This window comes from Phalacrocorax carbo, chromosome 1 (assembly GCF_963921805.1).
Source record: "Phalacrocorax carbo chromosome 1, bPhaCar2.1, whole genome shotgun sequence".
Taxonomy (NCBI): domain Eukaryota; kingdom Metazoa; phylum Chordata; class Aves; order Suliformes; family Phalacrocoracidae; genus Phalacrocorax; species Phalacrocorax carbo.
In genome coordinates this window covers 28,186,237-28,204,502 of record NC_087513.1, presented here as the reverse complement: position 1 = coordinate 28,204,502, position 18,266 = coordinate 28,186,237, and the positions used below count along the sequence as shown (strand labels likewise).

Here is an 18,266-nt window from a genome sequence, read left to right as displayed (position 1 = left end):
CTGTGACTAATCGCCCTAAGGTCTCCTAAAATCAATATATAGAAAGGGGGCTCTTCCAAAGGGTCTTCAGGACAACTAAATTAGGCTCCTGTTTTGGAACATCTTCCAGAGAAACCTCCAGCTCTCACTGTCATTTAAGTGCTCTGAGTGCTCTGTCCTGGACACCCGGCTCGTGCAGAAATCAGCAGGAGCCGGGTCTTGAGACATGGCCCAGCCATGTCTTGCAAAGAGCCTGTCTGTAGCAAGAGCCACCTGGCCAGCTCTGGGAATCAAAGTCCATGTACCTGTAGCTCTGTAGAGCTGCTCACAGGGCAACCTGCACCTGCCATGGCTTTGCTCTCTAATGGCCCCATGTGCATCAATACTGTTTACACAGGGTGAAGTTTACTTTTCAAACCGAAGGACCAGAATGAAAATAAATGGAAGTATCTTTGACTTTTGAAGACCTGGAGTTTTAAGATTCTTTTAAAAAGACATTGTAGATAAAATTCTTTCTTAAATGTACAGGGCTGACTAAATGATCCATCTTCATTTTTTACTGTTGATTTATAAATACCTGAAAATAAAGGACTAGAAAACATGCAGAGACTGCTTCATATCTTGATAAATACCATGTATTTTGAGGATCCTCCAACAGTCATGATTTTACTATGTTAAATAAAGCAGATTTTATAGCGCTTTAATCAGATCATGATGGAACATTATGCAAAATATTATGCAATGTAATGCAAAGTAATTAATGCAAGCAGAGAAGTAGTAGGAACGTGAGACTGCTGAGCTGCATGCATTTATGTCACACGCTGCCTGCTGGTTTTCCCAATTTCTTTCTTTCTTAGATAGTGGTTTCCCGTTCAGAACCCACAGCTCCACATGTCAGCTTTCAGCTAGACTCCCACCCTGTCTCTCCCCAAGTTGTTGTCGAGAATTCATTAGCAGATGATGGCTACACCCTGGTAGTGACTGGGAGAAAGGTGAGTGGTCCATAATCTAATCCTTCTGTGCACTGTATAAACCTGTTGTCAGAGCAGCAACTTTCAGTAACAGCAACTATTCACGCCGCTGCTTTATGGTCTGCATCCTTGCAGCCTTGCCATTCCCCTGGGAACATTGGAGGGGCAAGTTTCCTCCAGGAGTTTTTTTTTCCCCCTACTTAACAAACTGACAGCCTAGTATTGAGAAATGTTTAAATATAAGAGCTGTAAGAGCTGTGATATAAACCAACAAAAGCCAGGAAATGCAAATTTTAAGGCTGAAACCCTGTCCTTAATTCAAGTGCTTGCAGAGAAAAAACACACAATGGCTTAAGGAAAGAACGGTGCTGACAGTTTCCTGGCTTTTGTTGGTTTGTGTCATAACATTATAACTTTTTAAGGAGGGGTGTGTGTGCAAGAGTTACATGGGTGTGTTTAAAATTGGGAGCCAGTGTTCACAGTAAGGTTTGAAGATTGCTTTAGCATGTGGTCTACAAAGGGTTAATAAAAGATGAAGAGCTGTCATAAATATGCTGTTGTCATAAGTAGATGCGCATTGTAGAATGGGTTTAAAACATCAGCAGATAATATTACAGATAATCCTAAACCATAATCGTAAGCAATAATTTGACCCCTTGAGTTCTATAAGAATTTACAGAAATACATCAGCCATCAGTAAAGATGGTTATTAATCATTTACTAGAAATGTATGAGATATTTATAAGAGTGATCTTCAAGAAAATGTCCAAAATAAGTTTAAGGAAGGTACTGAAGTGTAAAGACGTATGATGTACTTATATAGTAATGTAATTATACATTAATTTTAATATATTGACTAAAAATAATTCTTATCTATTTAGAGTTACTATTATCATAACTATCCTGATATTTTAAATAATATAAATTTTAATTCATATTTTAGGTATAGTAAAGTGTTTTTTTAATAATAGTGTTAAAAAACAAATACATGGGCAATCACGTGATGTGTGTCATGGATATTAACACAGCCTTGCCAAAGTTGAAATAGCCATCATGCCTATTTTTATAAATGTATGAACTACGACATACTGAGATGCACTGTTTTTTTCCAAGAACTAGTGCAGAATTGGGAAGAGCATGCTGCTGTTTTCTTTTTCCATCAGCAAAAAATGCAATCTCGCTGTAAACACCAGATGCTGGTAGTAACTGTATATAACATTAAGATGCCTTTAGGGTTTCTCCCAAGTGAATTTAAAATCATGTCAATTAAATTACTTATAAGATCCTATAATTACTGAGCTAAAGAGAAGTCGAACCGTAGCTTGTGCATCTGAAATCTGAGTAGCATCACAGTGCATTGCATAAATAGAGACTCTCCTTGCCGCTTAGTGTTTGTATTAAAAGGATCTGTGCATCATGTCTTTCCATTGACAGATAACAAAGATCCCGCTGAAGGGGCCGGGCTGCCATCACTTCAGGTCCTGCAGCCAGTGCCTGCTGGCACCTCCCTTCATGCAGTGTGGCTGGTGCAGTCAGCAGTGCCTCAGGTCTCCCGAGTGCCCTGGCAGCACCTGGACCCAGGAGACCTGCTTGCCTAGGGTTTATGAGGTAAAACGGTGGGATTCTCATGTTTATCTCTGAGGGAAGAACGTGGCCTGTGCTCTGCAAACATATTCTCTTTATTTTTATGCAATTATGATAAATGAAGTGTCTGCTCTCCTCGACTTCCCCTCAGCCTCAGTGTCCATAACACCTCTGGCTGGATGCACGTACTCTCCCTGAATGCTGTGGGCTCAGGTGCTCACAGTGGACAGGTCTGTCTGACCATCCTGGCTTGCCACAGGAGAGCCTTGGCCCTGCACAGCACTCATGGTGGGGAAACAAGATGGCTCTGAGCCAGCCTGGCAGGGGTCTGACAGGAAAGGCCAGTCTCAGGAAGGAGCACCCTTCCTCTCAGACCCCTCTCGAAGGGAGGAGATGGAGGAAAGCACTTCCCACTGCAGCTGCCACAGCCTGGCCCAACGCAGGAGGTCTCCAGCCCCCACTCTTCGTCCATCCCCATGCTGGCTCTAACACGGAGGAAAGGGTGGTGTTTCCCTGTGGGGAAAAGTCCCGCTGTCCTCTACCTAAGCTCTGTGACAGAGCTGTCGACCAAACGCCACCCCAGGGGAGATGTTTTTTCCTAATGTCCTTCCCTGGCTCCTTGTTCCAATGGGTCCACTGGCTGCTGAGGGGATGGGCCTGTAGCTGCGCCCCTCCCTAGGACAGGGACAGCCAGAAGTTGCTGCCAGCCAGCCAAAGCCCGTCAGGGGTGTGTGAGAACGAAATCACATGGATGAGCAGAGAGCTGCACCAGCGCGTTCCTGTTTTAATTTAGCTATGGTTAACACAGGATTCGTACTGGCTGGCTGTACATGTAACCAAATCATCCCGTGTGAATTGTGACATAGCTGTGAAGGCAGAGGTTTATAGAGCAGTTAAGGGACTAGAAAACTGAGGGAAGGACAAGCATAAAACTTTCTGATAGCACTTATTTACTTTTGTTGGTGCATCTAAACTACACTGTATAGTTAAAAATACATTTTCCTTTATGGGCACACAGCTTATAAAACGGAGATGAAAATTTGACATGCTAAACTCTCAGAGAGAAAGGGAGACAGGATTTTTTAAAATAAGTAATGTATTTCTTTCAACCAGGCAGATGATTTCATGTACAACAACTTTTTTTAAAGAGTAGACAGGCAAAACTGCTAATAATCTAGAAACAAATCTAGAAACACATGTTTACAGGGGTATTTTTCTTTTCCATGTTCACCTTTCAGATACAAAATTTAGGACTAACACTGGCAAAATTCAATGAAAAAACAACGAAGCATTATAGGAATCAAACCCAAAATGGATGGAAAGGCGGTGGTGGGGGGCAGCGTTTGCCTTGCCTTCTATTGCCATTTACATTTGGGCAAAGGAGATATAAAAAAATTGCTGATGCAGAATGTGAATAGTTTACTTTGCCTTTATACAAGAACACATTCATTTCAGAAAGGTTTCCAAAAGTATTAGATGATCCTTTCTGGCCTTAGTTTGTATGAGACTATGAATCACCAATTCAAAAGGATACACTGAGAAATAGTCCTGATGATACATTTTTATATATCTCTGGAGGGCCAGGCTACTCACACCTGTGCTGCACAGCTTGTTTTGTCTTTCCTAGAGCTCAAGAACAAGCAGTATCTCTTAATATTTTTTTCTTGGCAAAACTTTCCAGCGATTGCTGTATATTGATGTGCCTCCAGAAAGATTTCTAAGGCTCTGGACTGCTTAGTTTCTGATTTTCAGAGGTGCTGAGCTCATGTAGCCCTCTTTAATTTCAGTTATGAGTGTATGCACTCAGCAGCGTTAAGAAGCAAGCACCTGGAGCCCATGCAGAGATGCTTAGACCAAGAGGTGCATTGCCAAGGCCACCTTTGCAGTCCCTGTGAAGTTGCGGGAAGGACTCATCCAGGGGAGCGGGCCTTGGACGTGGGGCAGTGGGAGCAGCCATGGGGCCGGCCGGGTGCTCCCCTTCCCCATGTGGCTCAGCCTGCCTGATCAGCACAAGCCCAGTCTACCCCTGTAATGAATATGGATCTGTGGCACTGATGGATCTTAAAGTGAATCTCGAATTACAGTGTGCCCACGTTGGTAGATGTTGCTTCTAGAAAGCTTGTAAGGAAAAAAATGCAGCTGAGTACTTAAATCCCATTGGATTGCTAGCTGTTAAGACAGATTTCATGCTCTACTGGACCATGACATTTAACATTATTAGTGAAAAAAATATAAAACAGATTATTCATCATCTTCTGATCTGTCTTTAAACCCATACTCACAAAATATGAGAAACAAGCTTGTTTTGTTCCTAACAAAGGATGACCTGCTTTGCGTAGTATCTGAAATTCAGTCCAAACCCCCCCTAATATTTTGCAGCTTTCAGAGGGGCAGATTGCTTGAGATATGTCATATGATCGCTTTAACCTGAGGGGAACACAGAGCTGCTCCAAGGGTCTGGTGCAGCGGATGATAGCTAAGTCTTCAACTAAGTTTTCTCAGGTTTTTATTACAGAGTGGTGCACAATGGGGCAGGGGGGGAAGCGGGGGAAGAGATTTTCCCCTCATGAGGGATGGCAGAGAGGAAACCCAGCATTTTCCTGCAGAGTCCTGCAGATCCTTTGCCTCTCTGCCCTGCTTCAAGCACTTCTCATTGGAGCTGTGGGTGGTAGGGAACAGCCTCGCACCCCAGCCCTGCGGGGAGCGCAGAGCTCCAGCTCTGCCCAGGCATCCCCCCTGCTACAGACAGAGCAGCAAGGCTGGCGCCGGGACACGTCCCCACCGCAGCCTGGCTCCTACCCCGCACCTCAGCACCGTACCCCGCTCCCATCCACCTCCCCTGCCAGCATAAGGCGAGTTTGGTCAGCCTGGACAAGCAGTGCTGGAGGAAAGCCGGGGGACTTGAGGGAGTCTCCTTGGAGATCACTTGGTGCTGGAACAAATTGCAGGCATCTGCATGTGGCGTTCAGGTTGCGCTGAAAGGTGAATGGCGTAAAAGAAGAAATAAATTGGTCTCGCTTTTCATTCTTTGTTGTGGTTAAAAACCTGATATGGTTTACTGTTGTCTTTAAAGTGAGTTATTTTAGCTGGCTTTTGACTTGGACATATCAAGAACATCAGGCCTTCTGCTGCCTGTTTAGCTTGGAGGTTTTGCTGGAAATTTCACGTGTCCTGTACATGTTCTTGCCTCCTAATTAAAATGAACAGGGTGTTGAAACTTTAACAAATAGATACTTTCTTCCACCAATTTATAAAGTATGTGAGTGGATATTAGCATAATGGCTGTCAACATAAACAAAAGGAAAACAGAATGCTTTAAATTTTTCCAAAAAGAAGAAGAAAAGTACACTTTCTCTCCCTTAATCCAAAGCCCAGAGAGCAGCAGGGACAAGCAGAATGGCAGGCCTTGCAGCAGGACTTGCTCTGTGTTATCAGTGGAGTTTCCCTGCTATAGAGAAATTTTGAATCCTGAATTTCATGGCATTTATAACTGATTTGGGTTTTAATTACTTTTCTGTTACTACCTGTCTGATGTAAGCACACAGAAGATGACTAGGTAGACCTCAGTTCAAAGTCTAGGAAGGTTCACTATTCATTCCTGTCGCGTCTCCCAGGAACAAGTCTGGGAAACCACATTTGAGGTTTCGTCGTACAAAACAAATGGAACCAAACTAAAGACATGAATAAAAACACTCTGGGGGAATTTCTGCAGAACTTTAACAGAAAAGTTTTAAGATTTGGTTTATTTTTTGGTATCTACTTAGAGGTATTGCCTCCTAAATTTGCTGGCAGAATGTAGTAAATACTTTTACTCTCCCTGAATTGAGGTACATGGACTGCTATCACAAGTTTCCTTTGGCAGATAAGATCACTCAAAACCAGTTAAGTGCCTTAGGTTTTTATTCTGTATGTCTTTGTGAAGCCTGATTTTAACGTCCTTATTTTGCTAATTTATAGATTACATTTCAAACTCTTTGAATGCCACACGTCTGTACGTTATTGTACAAAACATCAAGACATCCTGTACCCCCACAGAGCAATTTCTGTTTCTGCTAGGGTTTTGTTATTCCAGAAATAGATAGGGTGCTGAGATATTAAGTAGAGTGGAAAACTAGGATCTGAAGTCAGTCCAGGTTTCGAAGGAAAAAAACACAGAAATAAGGAAAAGTTAAACTTGGGAATAGCACAGAGTCCACGGGACACAGTACTGCTCCATGCTCTTAGCTGCAGTGTTGTGTGTCAGTGGCTGTGTGAGCATCACTCCCTTTTTATGGGATTTGTGCAAAAGTATTGTTCCTGCATAGGTTCCCTCTTCTTTGCTCATTGAGAGCTGATTCAAAGCTCATTAAACTAGGAAAGATTCCTACTGACTTCAGTGCATTTTAGATCAGACTCTTTGTCTGCTTTCTAATGGGGGCAGTAAATTTCCCCATATAGAATATATGGTATAATTCTTTTGAAGTATTCTTCAGCTGCCTTTCTATCTACAATAGTTCATTTGTGAGAGTCTTGAAGTATAGCTACAAGAGAGTTGAAAAGAAATGTGCTGTCTTACTGGATTTCCAGATGAAATAATAGCCAAGTATCTCTCAAACACTTTCCTTTCAGCTTGAAAATGAAGTCGGGTCCTTTGAAAGGCACAGCTGTATTGCATTTTAGGGGCAAAATTACTGTCACTAAAGCATTAAGTCTAAGACATTTAGGCACTATGACCACAGTCTGTTGTTGTTGTTTGTCCAGTGGTACTGGTATGTTTGAAGAATTATGCAGTATTGTTAAAAGTCCCCATAAACCCTGAACCAATGTCGTCTTTATTATTTTTTTAACTGGCAGTACTGACCAGTACTTTTACTGAGTTTTGTAAGACTTCTATAGTGTTCCTACATTTTTCCCACCATTGTTATATTTTACAGGACAATTTACAATATACAGAAAAAAAAAAAAACATTTCCTTTGTAGATTGTCTGTGTTTCTGAGGGGTAGTTTATTTTTAACTTGGAATTAGAGGTGACCAAATGTAAAAGATTTAAGGAAAGAACAGCAGAAGTCACGTTAACTTTATCACAGTCACCGCGATATCGGATTTTGGTGTCTTTGAAGCTACTTCACTCTGAACCTGACTTTCATCAAGCTGACAAAAAATGGTCATTTTGGGGATCTTTTGTGTTCAGCATTCAGCTTCTAACAAAATAAGTACATTGTATGTTTAACATGCCAGAAATAAGATGTGAAAGACAAGAACGGCAGGATTTAAAAAACTATTACAATGCACAGCTTGTTCAGTGCCCCTAAACACTATCCTTCAAAGCTTTCTAGTATAGGTTTTGTTATTTATTGCTTCTGTCAGAGAAAGCTCATAATGTGACAAATGAAAGGTGAAGAACAATTAAGATGAATGGTAGGACAAAGTCTACCAGAAGACATGCTTTTCTAAAATTATTCCTTTGCGCATTCTTTAACTCCATTTGAAGTTCAAGAAAACCTGATGTAACTAGCACAGGATTTTTTTCAACAGATTCTCCCAAGCAGCGCTCCTTTAGAAGGCGGGACAAAACTGACACTGTGTGGATGGGACTTTGGATTCAGCAAAAATAATAGATTTGAATTAAAAAATACAGTAGTCCATATCGGAGGACAAATTTGTGCTCTGGAAGCAAAATCTAGCAACAAAAACAAGTAAGAAACCTAAAATATGGATTTCCTCTTACACATATGTTCTTTATGCGGTACGGATTTTTTTATGATATAAACATTCAGTCTAGAAGTGTCATCTCTGATTCTGAATTTTCAAACAGGAAACAATCACTTGGTTTGATAAGCTCCCCAAGAAAAAAGTGCTCAAAATAGAGATCAAATAAATCTAGTTAATGCTGATAGCTCCTGCAGCAGCTTTTTTCTGGTTTGTCTGAGAAATACTGTTCAACATCTGTGGGAGCTGGCAAGAACAAAACTATTCAAAGGTTTGAAAAGGGGGCAGGTTCCTTTGGCCAGGATCCTGCTGAGCTCAGTTATGTCACCTCCGCCTTCCTGATCTGTGAAGCTGCTGGAGAGAAATGTGAGAAGATGCAGGTATTTTGTCATCCAGAGGCTTATGACCCTCAGCTGCACCCTTCCTCCTCCTCCTCAGAAATAAGTATTTGAGACAGTGGGATAATGGCTTAAGTTTAAGGCAGAGGTTATTCCAGCTGTTATCTTGAAGAAATAGGAAGCTCAATGAATATCCTCTCTCAGTTCAAAGCATATGACTATCTACTAGCAAAGCAATGGCATGGCTTCCCTATTCATATATACAGCAGCAAAAAGATCACCCTCCAGAAGTACTGAGCACTCTCCTAACTGCTCTTCTGAACAGTCTTAATGCAAACAAAATGATTTAAGGAAGCTAGCTCATATATGATATGGTATAAATGTGATGGCACATTGACACATGCTGCCAAAAAAGTTCAAGTTTAGTTTTTGGTAATATTTAAATTTATACAACAAACTTGTGTATGTGATGTATTTTTTCTAATCCTGTTGTCTGCCAAAATTTGGCACTAAAGGAAAATTCCAAAAAACAACTCAGCCATTGAATGGGAGGTATTTGTTTTCTCTAGCATGCTTCTTTTTTCTATAATTTATCTGATATTCTAAAATTATTTTCTCTGGCCAAGTATAAACACCACAGTGTTTATATTTAGTATTAAAGAAGATGACCACAGATCTTTTAGTTGTTATTTCTGAAATGTCCCTGACGCACATAGATTAATGATTTGTTTAGTATGGATCCTCCATTATTATGAGTCTGAAGTGGTTATATTTTAATACAAAAAAAATCAAGCCAGTAAAAAAATGTAACTCCTTTTTTTTTTTCCTTGTTTTCAAAAGGCTGGAATGCACAGTTCCTGCTGCAAAAATTCCAAGTTTTAATATATCCAGTAGTGTTTCTGTTGGACACGGCAAAACACTATTCAATACATTTTCGTACGTGGTAAGCACTGTGATTAAAACTTTACTGTCAAAATTAGCTTTAATATTAACTGGAAGGAGATTCCTTGTGAGTCCAATCCAGTATGGTAATTCTATATTCCTGTTTTCTTCATGGAAATGTTTTAAGATTCTTCCTCTTGAGATTTTGAAAATAATTGAACAATCCACTGTTCTTATTTTTACCTTCCCTCAGAATCCTGTAATAACAAGTATCTCTCCCACCTATGGCCCCAAATCTGGAGGAACATTGCTAACTGTAGCTGGAAAATACCTAAACAGTGGAAAATACAGAAGGATTTTTGTTGGTGAGAAACCATGCACCCTGAAAAGGTAATGTATTTACTAAAAAGTGTTGTCTTTAATATTGAAATGGCTTGATTAAAATGTCTTGGTGTTAAAAAAACCCAAACCACAAATGTGCATTGGGGATCTCATTACCATGTACCAGTACTTAAGGGGTAGCTACAAAGAAGATGGAGACTCCCTTTTTACAAGTCACATGGAGAGGACGAGGGGGAATGGACACAAATTGCTCTTGGGGAGATTCCGATTGGACAGGAGAGGGAAATTTTTCACACTGAGGACAGTCAACCATAGGAATAATCTCCCCAGGGAAGTGGTTGACTCGCCCACATTGGACACTTTTTAAGATTTGGCTGGATGGTGTGCTGGGCCATCTTGTCTAGACTGTGCTGTTCCTAGAAAGGCTGGACTAGATGTTCCCTGAGGTCCCTTCCAACCTGTGATTCTGTGATTGCCCTCCTCTCCTTGTGTTACATATCAGAGAATTGATACTGCAATAACCATTCAGTTCTGGACAACATCCTGAGTTGAGGATGTCTGAAAGGGTCCTAGAAGGGACTGTGGTTCCCTAGAAGACTTGTTTATTCTGTAATGCCTTCATTAACCTCATTAAAAGGTTGCATAGAGAAGTAGCAAATCGGCTTCTAATGGACTAGAAACTGCCTGTTTCCCATCATTTTTGTCACCCCAACTCCCACACACTCAGCCCTCTCTCATTACTAACTAGCAAGAGCTGCTGTTCACGCAGCAGCAACCAGCAAGTGTCCAGTGGGTGCAGGTGGTTTGTTCGGTGGAAACCTGGCCAGTGTGGGAAAGTGTGTCCCGTGCAGAGGAGAAGCTATTTCTGCAGTACAATCAGTGAACAGCCTCCAAACCAGAGGCAGCATCAGTCTGGGACTCTTCCTGGTATATATCAACTTGTTTTGAGGATTAAGCCAGAATTTCTTGTGGCTCTGTACCAGATCCAGTAGGAGCTCAGTCAGGAATCTTTGACATGCTCTGTGTAGAAATGCCTTCAATCCCAGCTGAATATAAATGTTAAATACCAAGCACAGAATCTCTGCTATGGGGATATTAGTGTTCTGAATTTGGTAGCCATTCTACCATGGCACAAATCCTGCTTTGTCCTGTTTTCAGGTACAGCAGGCTGGCTCCAGAATTTTCACCTCTGTGGCCAAGGGCAGAATCTGGCCCACTGTGTCCCAGGAACAGGATGTCCAGTAACTCTTCTAAATTTTGAGTCTCTCCTAACGATTATGGAAAGTTGTAGTGGTGAAACACATGGGGAATACGTGGGGAAGCAATAGCTTATAGGTTAACGTCAGACTCAAAGTCAGGAGAGCTAAATTTTAGTCTTTGCTGCTAAATGATTTATTGTATGCTCTTGATCAAATCAGCTTACTAAATCAAGAAAGGGATTTAGGTATTCAAGTCCAATACTTAATCACTAACAAGATCTTCAGCACGTCTGTTCAGTAGCTACTTAATAGTTTAGGGTGGCATTTATTGATGTCATCATCTCACCTGGTCAACTAATGGATAAATATATAAACGTTTTGGGAATGATTCATCTGATCCATTTGAGACATCGACTCTGGGGGTGAGATAACAGCCAGCTCAGAGGCAGACATCTTCTTTGGTCAGTTGGACTTCTAGGTATCAAACCATAGTTGGGGCTTATCCAGTAAGCATCCCCAGCACGCTGCTTTCTCACCAGCCAAGTTGTCTGGAGACTTCTACACAGGTCTTAGCCAGTTTCTCAAGGCAGGTATTTCTCTATCTAAACTGGCAGCTTTCCCTGGTTCTGAGGGCAACTAGATCAAGGGTTTATTTATTCCTTTAAAAGATGGTATAAAGCTTCCAGATACATAGGAAAAAAATCACTAACCCCTACAGCACACGGTGAAACCCACCTTCCTGGAAAGCTTCAGAAGTGGCAGCAAATGCCCCTTTTGCCTAATTTGGAGGCGGTCTCTCACATCCTTTGAGATCGGCCTCACTTGGAGGGCTCCTGGATGTGGTTGGGCCCAAATCAATGAAACCAGATGGTAGAGTTACATTTGCTTCTCCAATCCGTTGTTACTGTTGCCTCTGATGTGCCCTGCTCCCTGCCGCTGCACTTCATGTGCTTCAAGCTTCAGGATCCTTCACCCATCCGCTGCCCACTCATCCACTGAGTTCAGTGTAGGAGGAGGACTTCCAGGGCCAAGCATGAGAGAACATGGGAAAGGTGAATATCCCAGAGACTCTTCTGCTGTGCTGAATGCAGCCACCTCTTCCTGAATTTTCATCTTCTCCTCCCTCTCCTTGCCCTCTGCCTGCCCCTCACCGGCACCTGGAGTCAGCAGGTGCCCCCGGGCAGGACATCTCTGACATGCTGGTACATTCCCCACCAGCACCTTTTCTTGATGTTTTTAACACCGGGTAAATCCTGTGGATCAGAAAGAGAAAGATGTTATCCCTTGGTTACAACAGAACAAGTAATTCTTCTTAGACCTGGAGCGTGCTGTTGTTTTCCAGGCTGGAAGCTGCCTTCGCAGAGTGCAGGGCCTGACATGGCTGTCACCAGCACTGGGGAGACACCTACCAGCAGGCAAAGTGCAAGCCAAACACATTAAGATGAATCCTGAGCCTAAGCAGTGGTGTTCCTGTTTCTTCCTCACGCCATGCTTATTTGTTGTATTATGATCATCCCATGTGGGAATCAATGACGTTTTTTTACAAGCACATCAGTAGGGAGGGTTGGGGCTCACTGAAGGACAGCGTTTTGAACCAAGTACATGTTTTACAATGCTGACAAGCAAGCCTTTTTCTGTCCTTCCAGCATATCAGTGAGCACTGTGGAGTGCTATACTCCGGCACAGCGAATTCCCCAGGAATACCACGTGAGGGTCGGAATCGACGAAGCTATTCGAGATGCAAGCAGTCATTTCACATACAGAGAAGACCCCGTTGTTTTAAAAATTCATCCGGCCAAATCTTTTCTTAGGTAAGTAAAAGTTTCTTATAGAAATAAGAAAAGTAATGAATGAAAGAAGAATGGCTACGCTGCGCAGCAATCTATCGAAAGAAATTGCATTTTTATCTCTATCTGCCATGCCAATTGCTTCTATTATGGTACAGTTGCAGAGGGCAGATCATTTCCTTTCAGAGGTGAAGGAGAAGGGGGAAGGGCACCTCTTTTCTTTATGTGATTTAACTCTTAGCTGCTGCTGAGCGTACCTGTGATGTCCTGCTGAGATACCTACTGTACAGCTAAGTGTGTCTCCTGTACTGCATCTGGACATTACACTGATTAGTGAGGAAAATCATTTAATGTGACAAGTCAGCAGTACTCAGGAGAGCAAATGGATTTTAAAATAGTCTAAATCCAGCGCTACATAAATATTATGAATATATATGTATGGTAGTATGTGTATGTTTTTAAGTGACATATTTATGGTCTCAGTAGCTCTAATCCAAGCCATCTCCCTTTGCCAAAAAAATGTCAGCGGTAAAAGAGGCACCTTTTTCAGCACCACTGAAAGCAATAAGTTAAATAAGTTAGCAAATGCTAAGTACAAGTATACACCCGCCTTTAAAATGTACGCATTTGTTTTATATCCTGGCATTCCACGATTTAAAAATTATTTTTCTTTTCTTGTATTTGATTAGTTGTTATAGCAAGTATAAAATTTGTTTCCCAGAAAAATAATCTTACTGCTCAGAGCTAGGTATTTGCATTCACCCCATATATCCCTAATTCTGGTTTTATGTTGTCATTTACTCTAAAATATAATTTGTGATTAAGGTTATCATAGCAGATATATCATAACCTACTCATATTTTTTTTAAAATTTTTCTTAGTGGTGGAAGTACAATCACAGCTCAGGGAATCAACTTGAACTCAGTGTGCTTTCCTCAGATGGTGATTACTGTACCTAAACTGGGAATGAACTTCTCTGTGGTGAGTCAGTCTTGGAGAAGACAATCTGTTATCGTGTCATCTTTGTGTGGTGAATGGCACAGATTTTTTAGTCAAAATACTTTGATTTTTGCCTTGAAACTTCAGGGCTTCCACTGGCATTTTGGTGTTTTCTGCACAGACCTTTCCACTGCATAGGCAAAACTCAATAACAAATTTGAAATTAAGCTGGGGGTAGAATAACAGTTTCCAAGGAACCTCTTCCAAAGAAATAAGGCTTTTACAGTATCTGATAACAAGATTTTTATATTGCAATTGAACAATGCAAACTCAGTGACTAAACACGGAACAATGCAATACAGGAATGCCAGATTACATGGCAAGTTCCAGTGCTACTGTGGTAGGTAGGAAATATATTCAAATGGTGACTGTTGATATAAAATGAAAATGAACAAGCATCAAAAAAAGAGGAAAAGTAAATATGTAAAAGCAAAAGTAAGTATTATTTTGAAGAATTTCTGATCGCAAAATTACCTGTTGGGCAAATCTTTCCTAACTTATCAAAGCTGAGCAACTATGTTTTAAGAGAGGTTTGGGCTTTTACAGTTGGGTACCTCTGCATGAACAGAAGGTCAGTCAGGGCTCTGAGCCTTCTTTTGTTACCTGAGTTGATAATACACAGTATCTAAATCTAAATAAGGTGTTCAGATATGACCATGTGATCTACTTTAATTTTTATAAGACAAAGATGACATTTATTGGCTAAGTAAGCTTTTGCCTACACATTTGTCTTTCACCTCCAACATTTTCTTGTCCTGTAAGGTCTGTTTAGCCTAACTGAAGCTAAATTGACCTACACTCTTTACTACATGCTACGTTACTGCTCAAATTCTCAGCTTATTTCTAATGATCATCATACACTGTTTCCTGTATTGAATTCTAAGTATTAGGCCTATGTTTGCTCAAAGCATTTTAAACGGTATGTCTGCAAATTTGCAGTCTTTTCTAGCCTCAAGGTCATAATATTCTTCATGATCCTCATTTGTATAATATTATGAGTATCAGGACCTGAATTTTAGCTGGATGTAATCGTGGCTTGTAATCTAATGGGTTCAGATTTTAATCTGAAAATCAGTGGCCCTGCAATGAAACACAGCATTCAACATTACCGAAAAGACACTTTACCCATGAGTCGGAAAGCAAAACATTTCAGTGAAATCAACCCAACTCACAACTTACTAAGTTTTGAGTAATGTGGGCACAATTATTTGTAAGTACAAAAGATTTCCAAAGAAAAGATCATTGCTGAAATCAGCTCTTTAGCTTTTGCTTTGCGTGGATTTGAGCAACCTTTCTTTCCAAATAAAGATCGTTCACTTGCTTTCTCTGTTCCCCCATGAGAATATGCAATATTGCTTCTCTTTAGGCCCTGATTCTGCATACCTGGCTTATCAAATATTTGGGACTTCCTTAGAATTCGAACAGATTTTAAAGAACTGGAAGTTTTAAATAACTAAATCCACTGTCCAAAAGTGACTGGCAACTCCAGGCAATGAACACTGTAGAGTTTACTCTCTCCCCCCAAATACGGGGAAGCAACCTTTCCTTTGAGCAGTGCTATTGAAAAAAGACATGGACATAGACAGTCAGAATTATCTCCCTTGTTCTTTTTCTTTTCATACCTTGCAGTGTGCATGGTATCTGCCAACACATAAGAAGAGGCAGGTCTGACCCTCCTTTTCCATATGGTTATCTGTCCTCCACCACTGCTGATCTCTAAGAACCTGCCCCAGTGTAAAAGCAGCTGTACACAAATTCATTCTCCCTGCACAGAGGGTGGAATATAGCCTTAAACAGATCATAATCCAGAGTGGTTTATACTTTGACACTGCCCAAGTAATATATTTTGCTCTATTGAAATTAAAGGCTTCTGGCACTTGGTGGCTTTCCCTGCCTTTGTGGCAGGCCAACTCTGCTTGCCATTTGTTCTGCCACTAGTCTTTACCTTGAGCTTATTTCTCAAGGGACAATATTAGTTCTCAGGGAGAAGGGGAAGATTTATAAGTGGCAAAACAAGATTGCACTGTGTAACTGAGGAAATTACTTGGCAGAGGATGCCTATGGCTACAGCCTGCCCCATCCTGCTCTGGAGATTCTGGGTCCTATGCATGAGTGATATGCCAAAAAAACAAACTTTCACCCAGTCAGTCATTACAAAAATAAACAATGATGAGGAACTATTTCCAGCAGGGATCCAGAGTACTGCAATGACCAGCTATCCCATTTACAAAGGAGAAAACAGGTTGTGGTCCTGAATAGACCAAACCCAGACAAACAGTACAATACAAACCAAAATGATCAAGAAGCCCAGTATCTGAGGTTATATATCTTTTTGCTTCCTTAGTTTGGGAGAGGAGAGCTGAGTCATTTTCTTAAATTGTTATTTAAGACCTTTTTTTCATTTCAGTTTTCTCTCACCAGCTTCCTCCAAGAAGCTGCTTTTGTCAGCACTCAGAAACTCTGGCTCTTGGGAAAACCAAAGCCAGCACTGAAACACATCCCAAAGCATCAAAGGAAAGTGCAGCTGGGAGGGACCACAAAGACCTAGCCTGGCCTGCTTCCCTGCGGCAGGAGCAAATGTACGCAGACCACTGCCTGACAGATATTTGTCTAGGCTGTTATTAAAGCTTCTTGTAAAAGAAATTTCACAACCTTGCTTAAACAAGCTTTGGAGAGAGCTGCTCTACCTGCTTACCTAGTGGTTTGGAAAGACTTCTTTCTAATAATTAACCCAAATCCTAGCTGCTAATTAGCTATCTTCTTGTTTAACCCTCAGTGGACACAAACAACAGATTACCAGTCTCTCTTGCTAATTTTACATATTTGCACTACATTATGATTCAGCCTTTCTCTTTTACAGTTAAAATAAACCAAACCACTCCAAATTCTCCTGGTAAGTGTTGTTTCCTAGAGCTCTGCTCCTCCTTTCTGCCACCTCACAGACCCTCTCCCATTGGTCTAAAACTGGTGGTGCCCGATTTAAAAAACGTCTCGCTTATTCCTGTCAGCTATCTGTCCCCAGACCCTTAATTCACTCCCTCAGGCTTAATTGTGGCCTAGAGCCCTGATGGAGTCACAGTGTGAGTGGAGGGTCACTTTTGTAAGCAGCAGGAGCTGTTGGGGATGCTCTACATGCCAAAGCCTCAGGGTGCAGAGCCAGCTGACACACCTTGGGGCATTTGCTCTTCTCTGCCTGTTTCTATCCATCCCAGTGGAAGAGATGAGTGGTACAACTGGTAAAAAAGTTCATCTGGAACAACTCCCCATAAGAAACGCAGTTTGACTGAGACTGAAAAGTTTTGGGGGTGATATGTCAGCCCCCTGTAGAAGAAATATTTAACTTGAGCTTTTCAGCTTTCATGTTTGAAGTTCAATATTTCTGAAACTTTTTCTTCTATAAGGCAAAAATGCCTTCCTTCAACTTCATCATTTTCATTTCATATTTATTTAAATTTCCTTTAAATTATTCAATACTGTGTTTATATTACATTCTATATTAACACTATCAAAATAATACATTTTTCCTTCTTCAAATTTGGCGTTTCAACAAGTGGAAAAAAAGTTTGAGAGTTATTGAACCATATGTTCCAATACTTGTGATGTGTTTCTTTTTAATTTCTATTTCATGAGTTCTTTTGACCATTTTTTCTGACTAGGAACAAAAGATATTAATTTAGGCAGTGCTGCATAAATTCCCGACAGCTCTAGGTAATGCATAAGGATACAGAAGCCCTCTCATTTCTGCTAACATATCCAGTTCCTGTGTGAGGTGTACAAGGAGGGAAGCAGCTCATTCCTTCCTTTCACTTTTCATTGTGCCTGTAAAAAAGCTTCGCACAGTTTGGAATAGCATTTGATCAGGAGCCTGTTTACAAAATATGTGTCTTCTAACCTCTGCTATAAGTCATGCTAGACGATTCTTCTGCTTCAGAAGCATTTGAGGCCAATATTTTCTCTTTGAAAACCTGTACTTTGCATTGATTCCCCAATGGTGAACAAGTAGTTGTTCAGGGATCCTTTGCTGTAGGACTTTTAATATTCCATCCATTAACTAATTTGGATTCCCACTGTTTAATCTCTTCTAACCATGAACGTCCCAAGATATGCAAGGTTGCAAAATTAGGGAGAAGCACCTTTTAATGCATGACCTTCAACAACTGACCCTGTTGCTATGCAAGGTCATCTCTTGCCACAGACTTTTAATTATCTCTTCAGTAATTGGTCTCTTGAATGATCTTTAGTAATTCTTAATTGCTTCCTGCTAGATGCCATTTCCTGCTGTATTACAGGAAAATTTTAAAATACCCTAAACTTCCTTCAATGTTTACAAGTCCATGGGCAATCCATACTCATAATGCTCATCAAAATGCCTAGAATTCACCTGCGAGTGTCTACCTTAGATTTATTAAATAACAATAGAAGGAACTCCCTAGGAACTGTGATTATTGAGTGTGTGATTACTGAGATATTCCTGACTACCTATCTGAAGACACTCA

The 18,266-nt window shown here is 40.9% G+C and overlaps 1 protein-coding gene across 5 annotated transcripts in view; it reads left to right on the top strand.

Annotated features, from left to right (window-relative positions):
- MET (MET proto-oncogene, receptor tyrosine kinase) overlaps nucleotides 1-18,266 on the top strand; it is a 92,330-nt gene that overhangs the window by 46,313 nt on the left and 27,751 nt on the right. For all 5 annotated transcript variants that reach the window (XM_064446878.1, XM_064446889.1, XM_064446898.1 and 2 more), the window contains 7 exons: nucleotides 837-971; nucleotides 2,385-2,558; nucleotides 8,050-8,210; nucleotides 9,402-9,504; nucleotides 9,697-9,833; nucleotides 12,631-12,795; nucleotides 13,653-13,752. In XM_064446878.1, coding sequence (XP_064302948.1) covers nucleotides 837-971; nucleotides 2,385-2,558; nucleotides 8,050-8,210; nucleotides 9,402-9,504; nucleotides 9,697-9,833; nucleotides 12,631-12,795; nucleotides 13,653-13,752 — 975 coding nt within the window. The remainder of the gene's footprint in view (nucleotides 1-836; nucleotides 972-2,384; nucleotides 2,559-8,049; nucleotides 8,211-9,401; nucleotides 9,505-9,696; nucleotides 9,834-12,630; nucleotides 12,796-13,652; nucleotides 13,753-18,266) is intronic.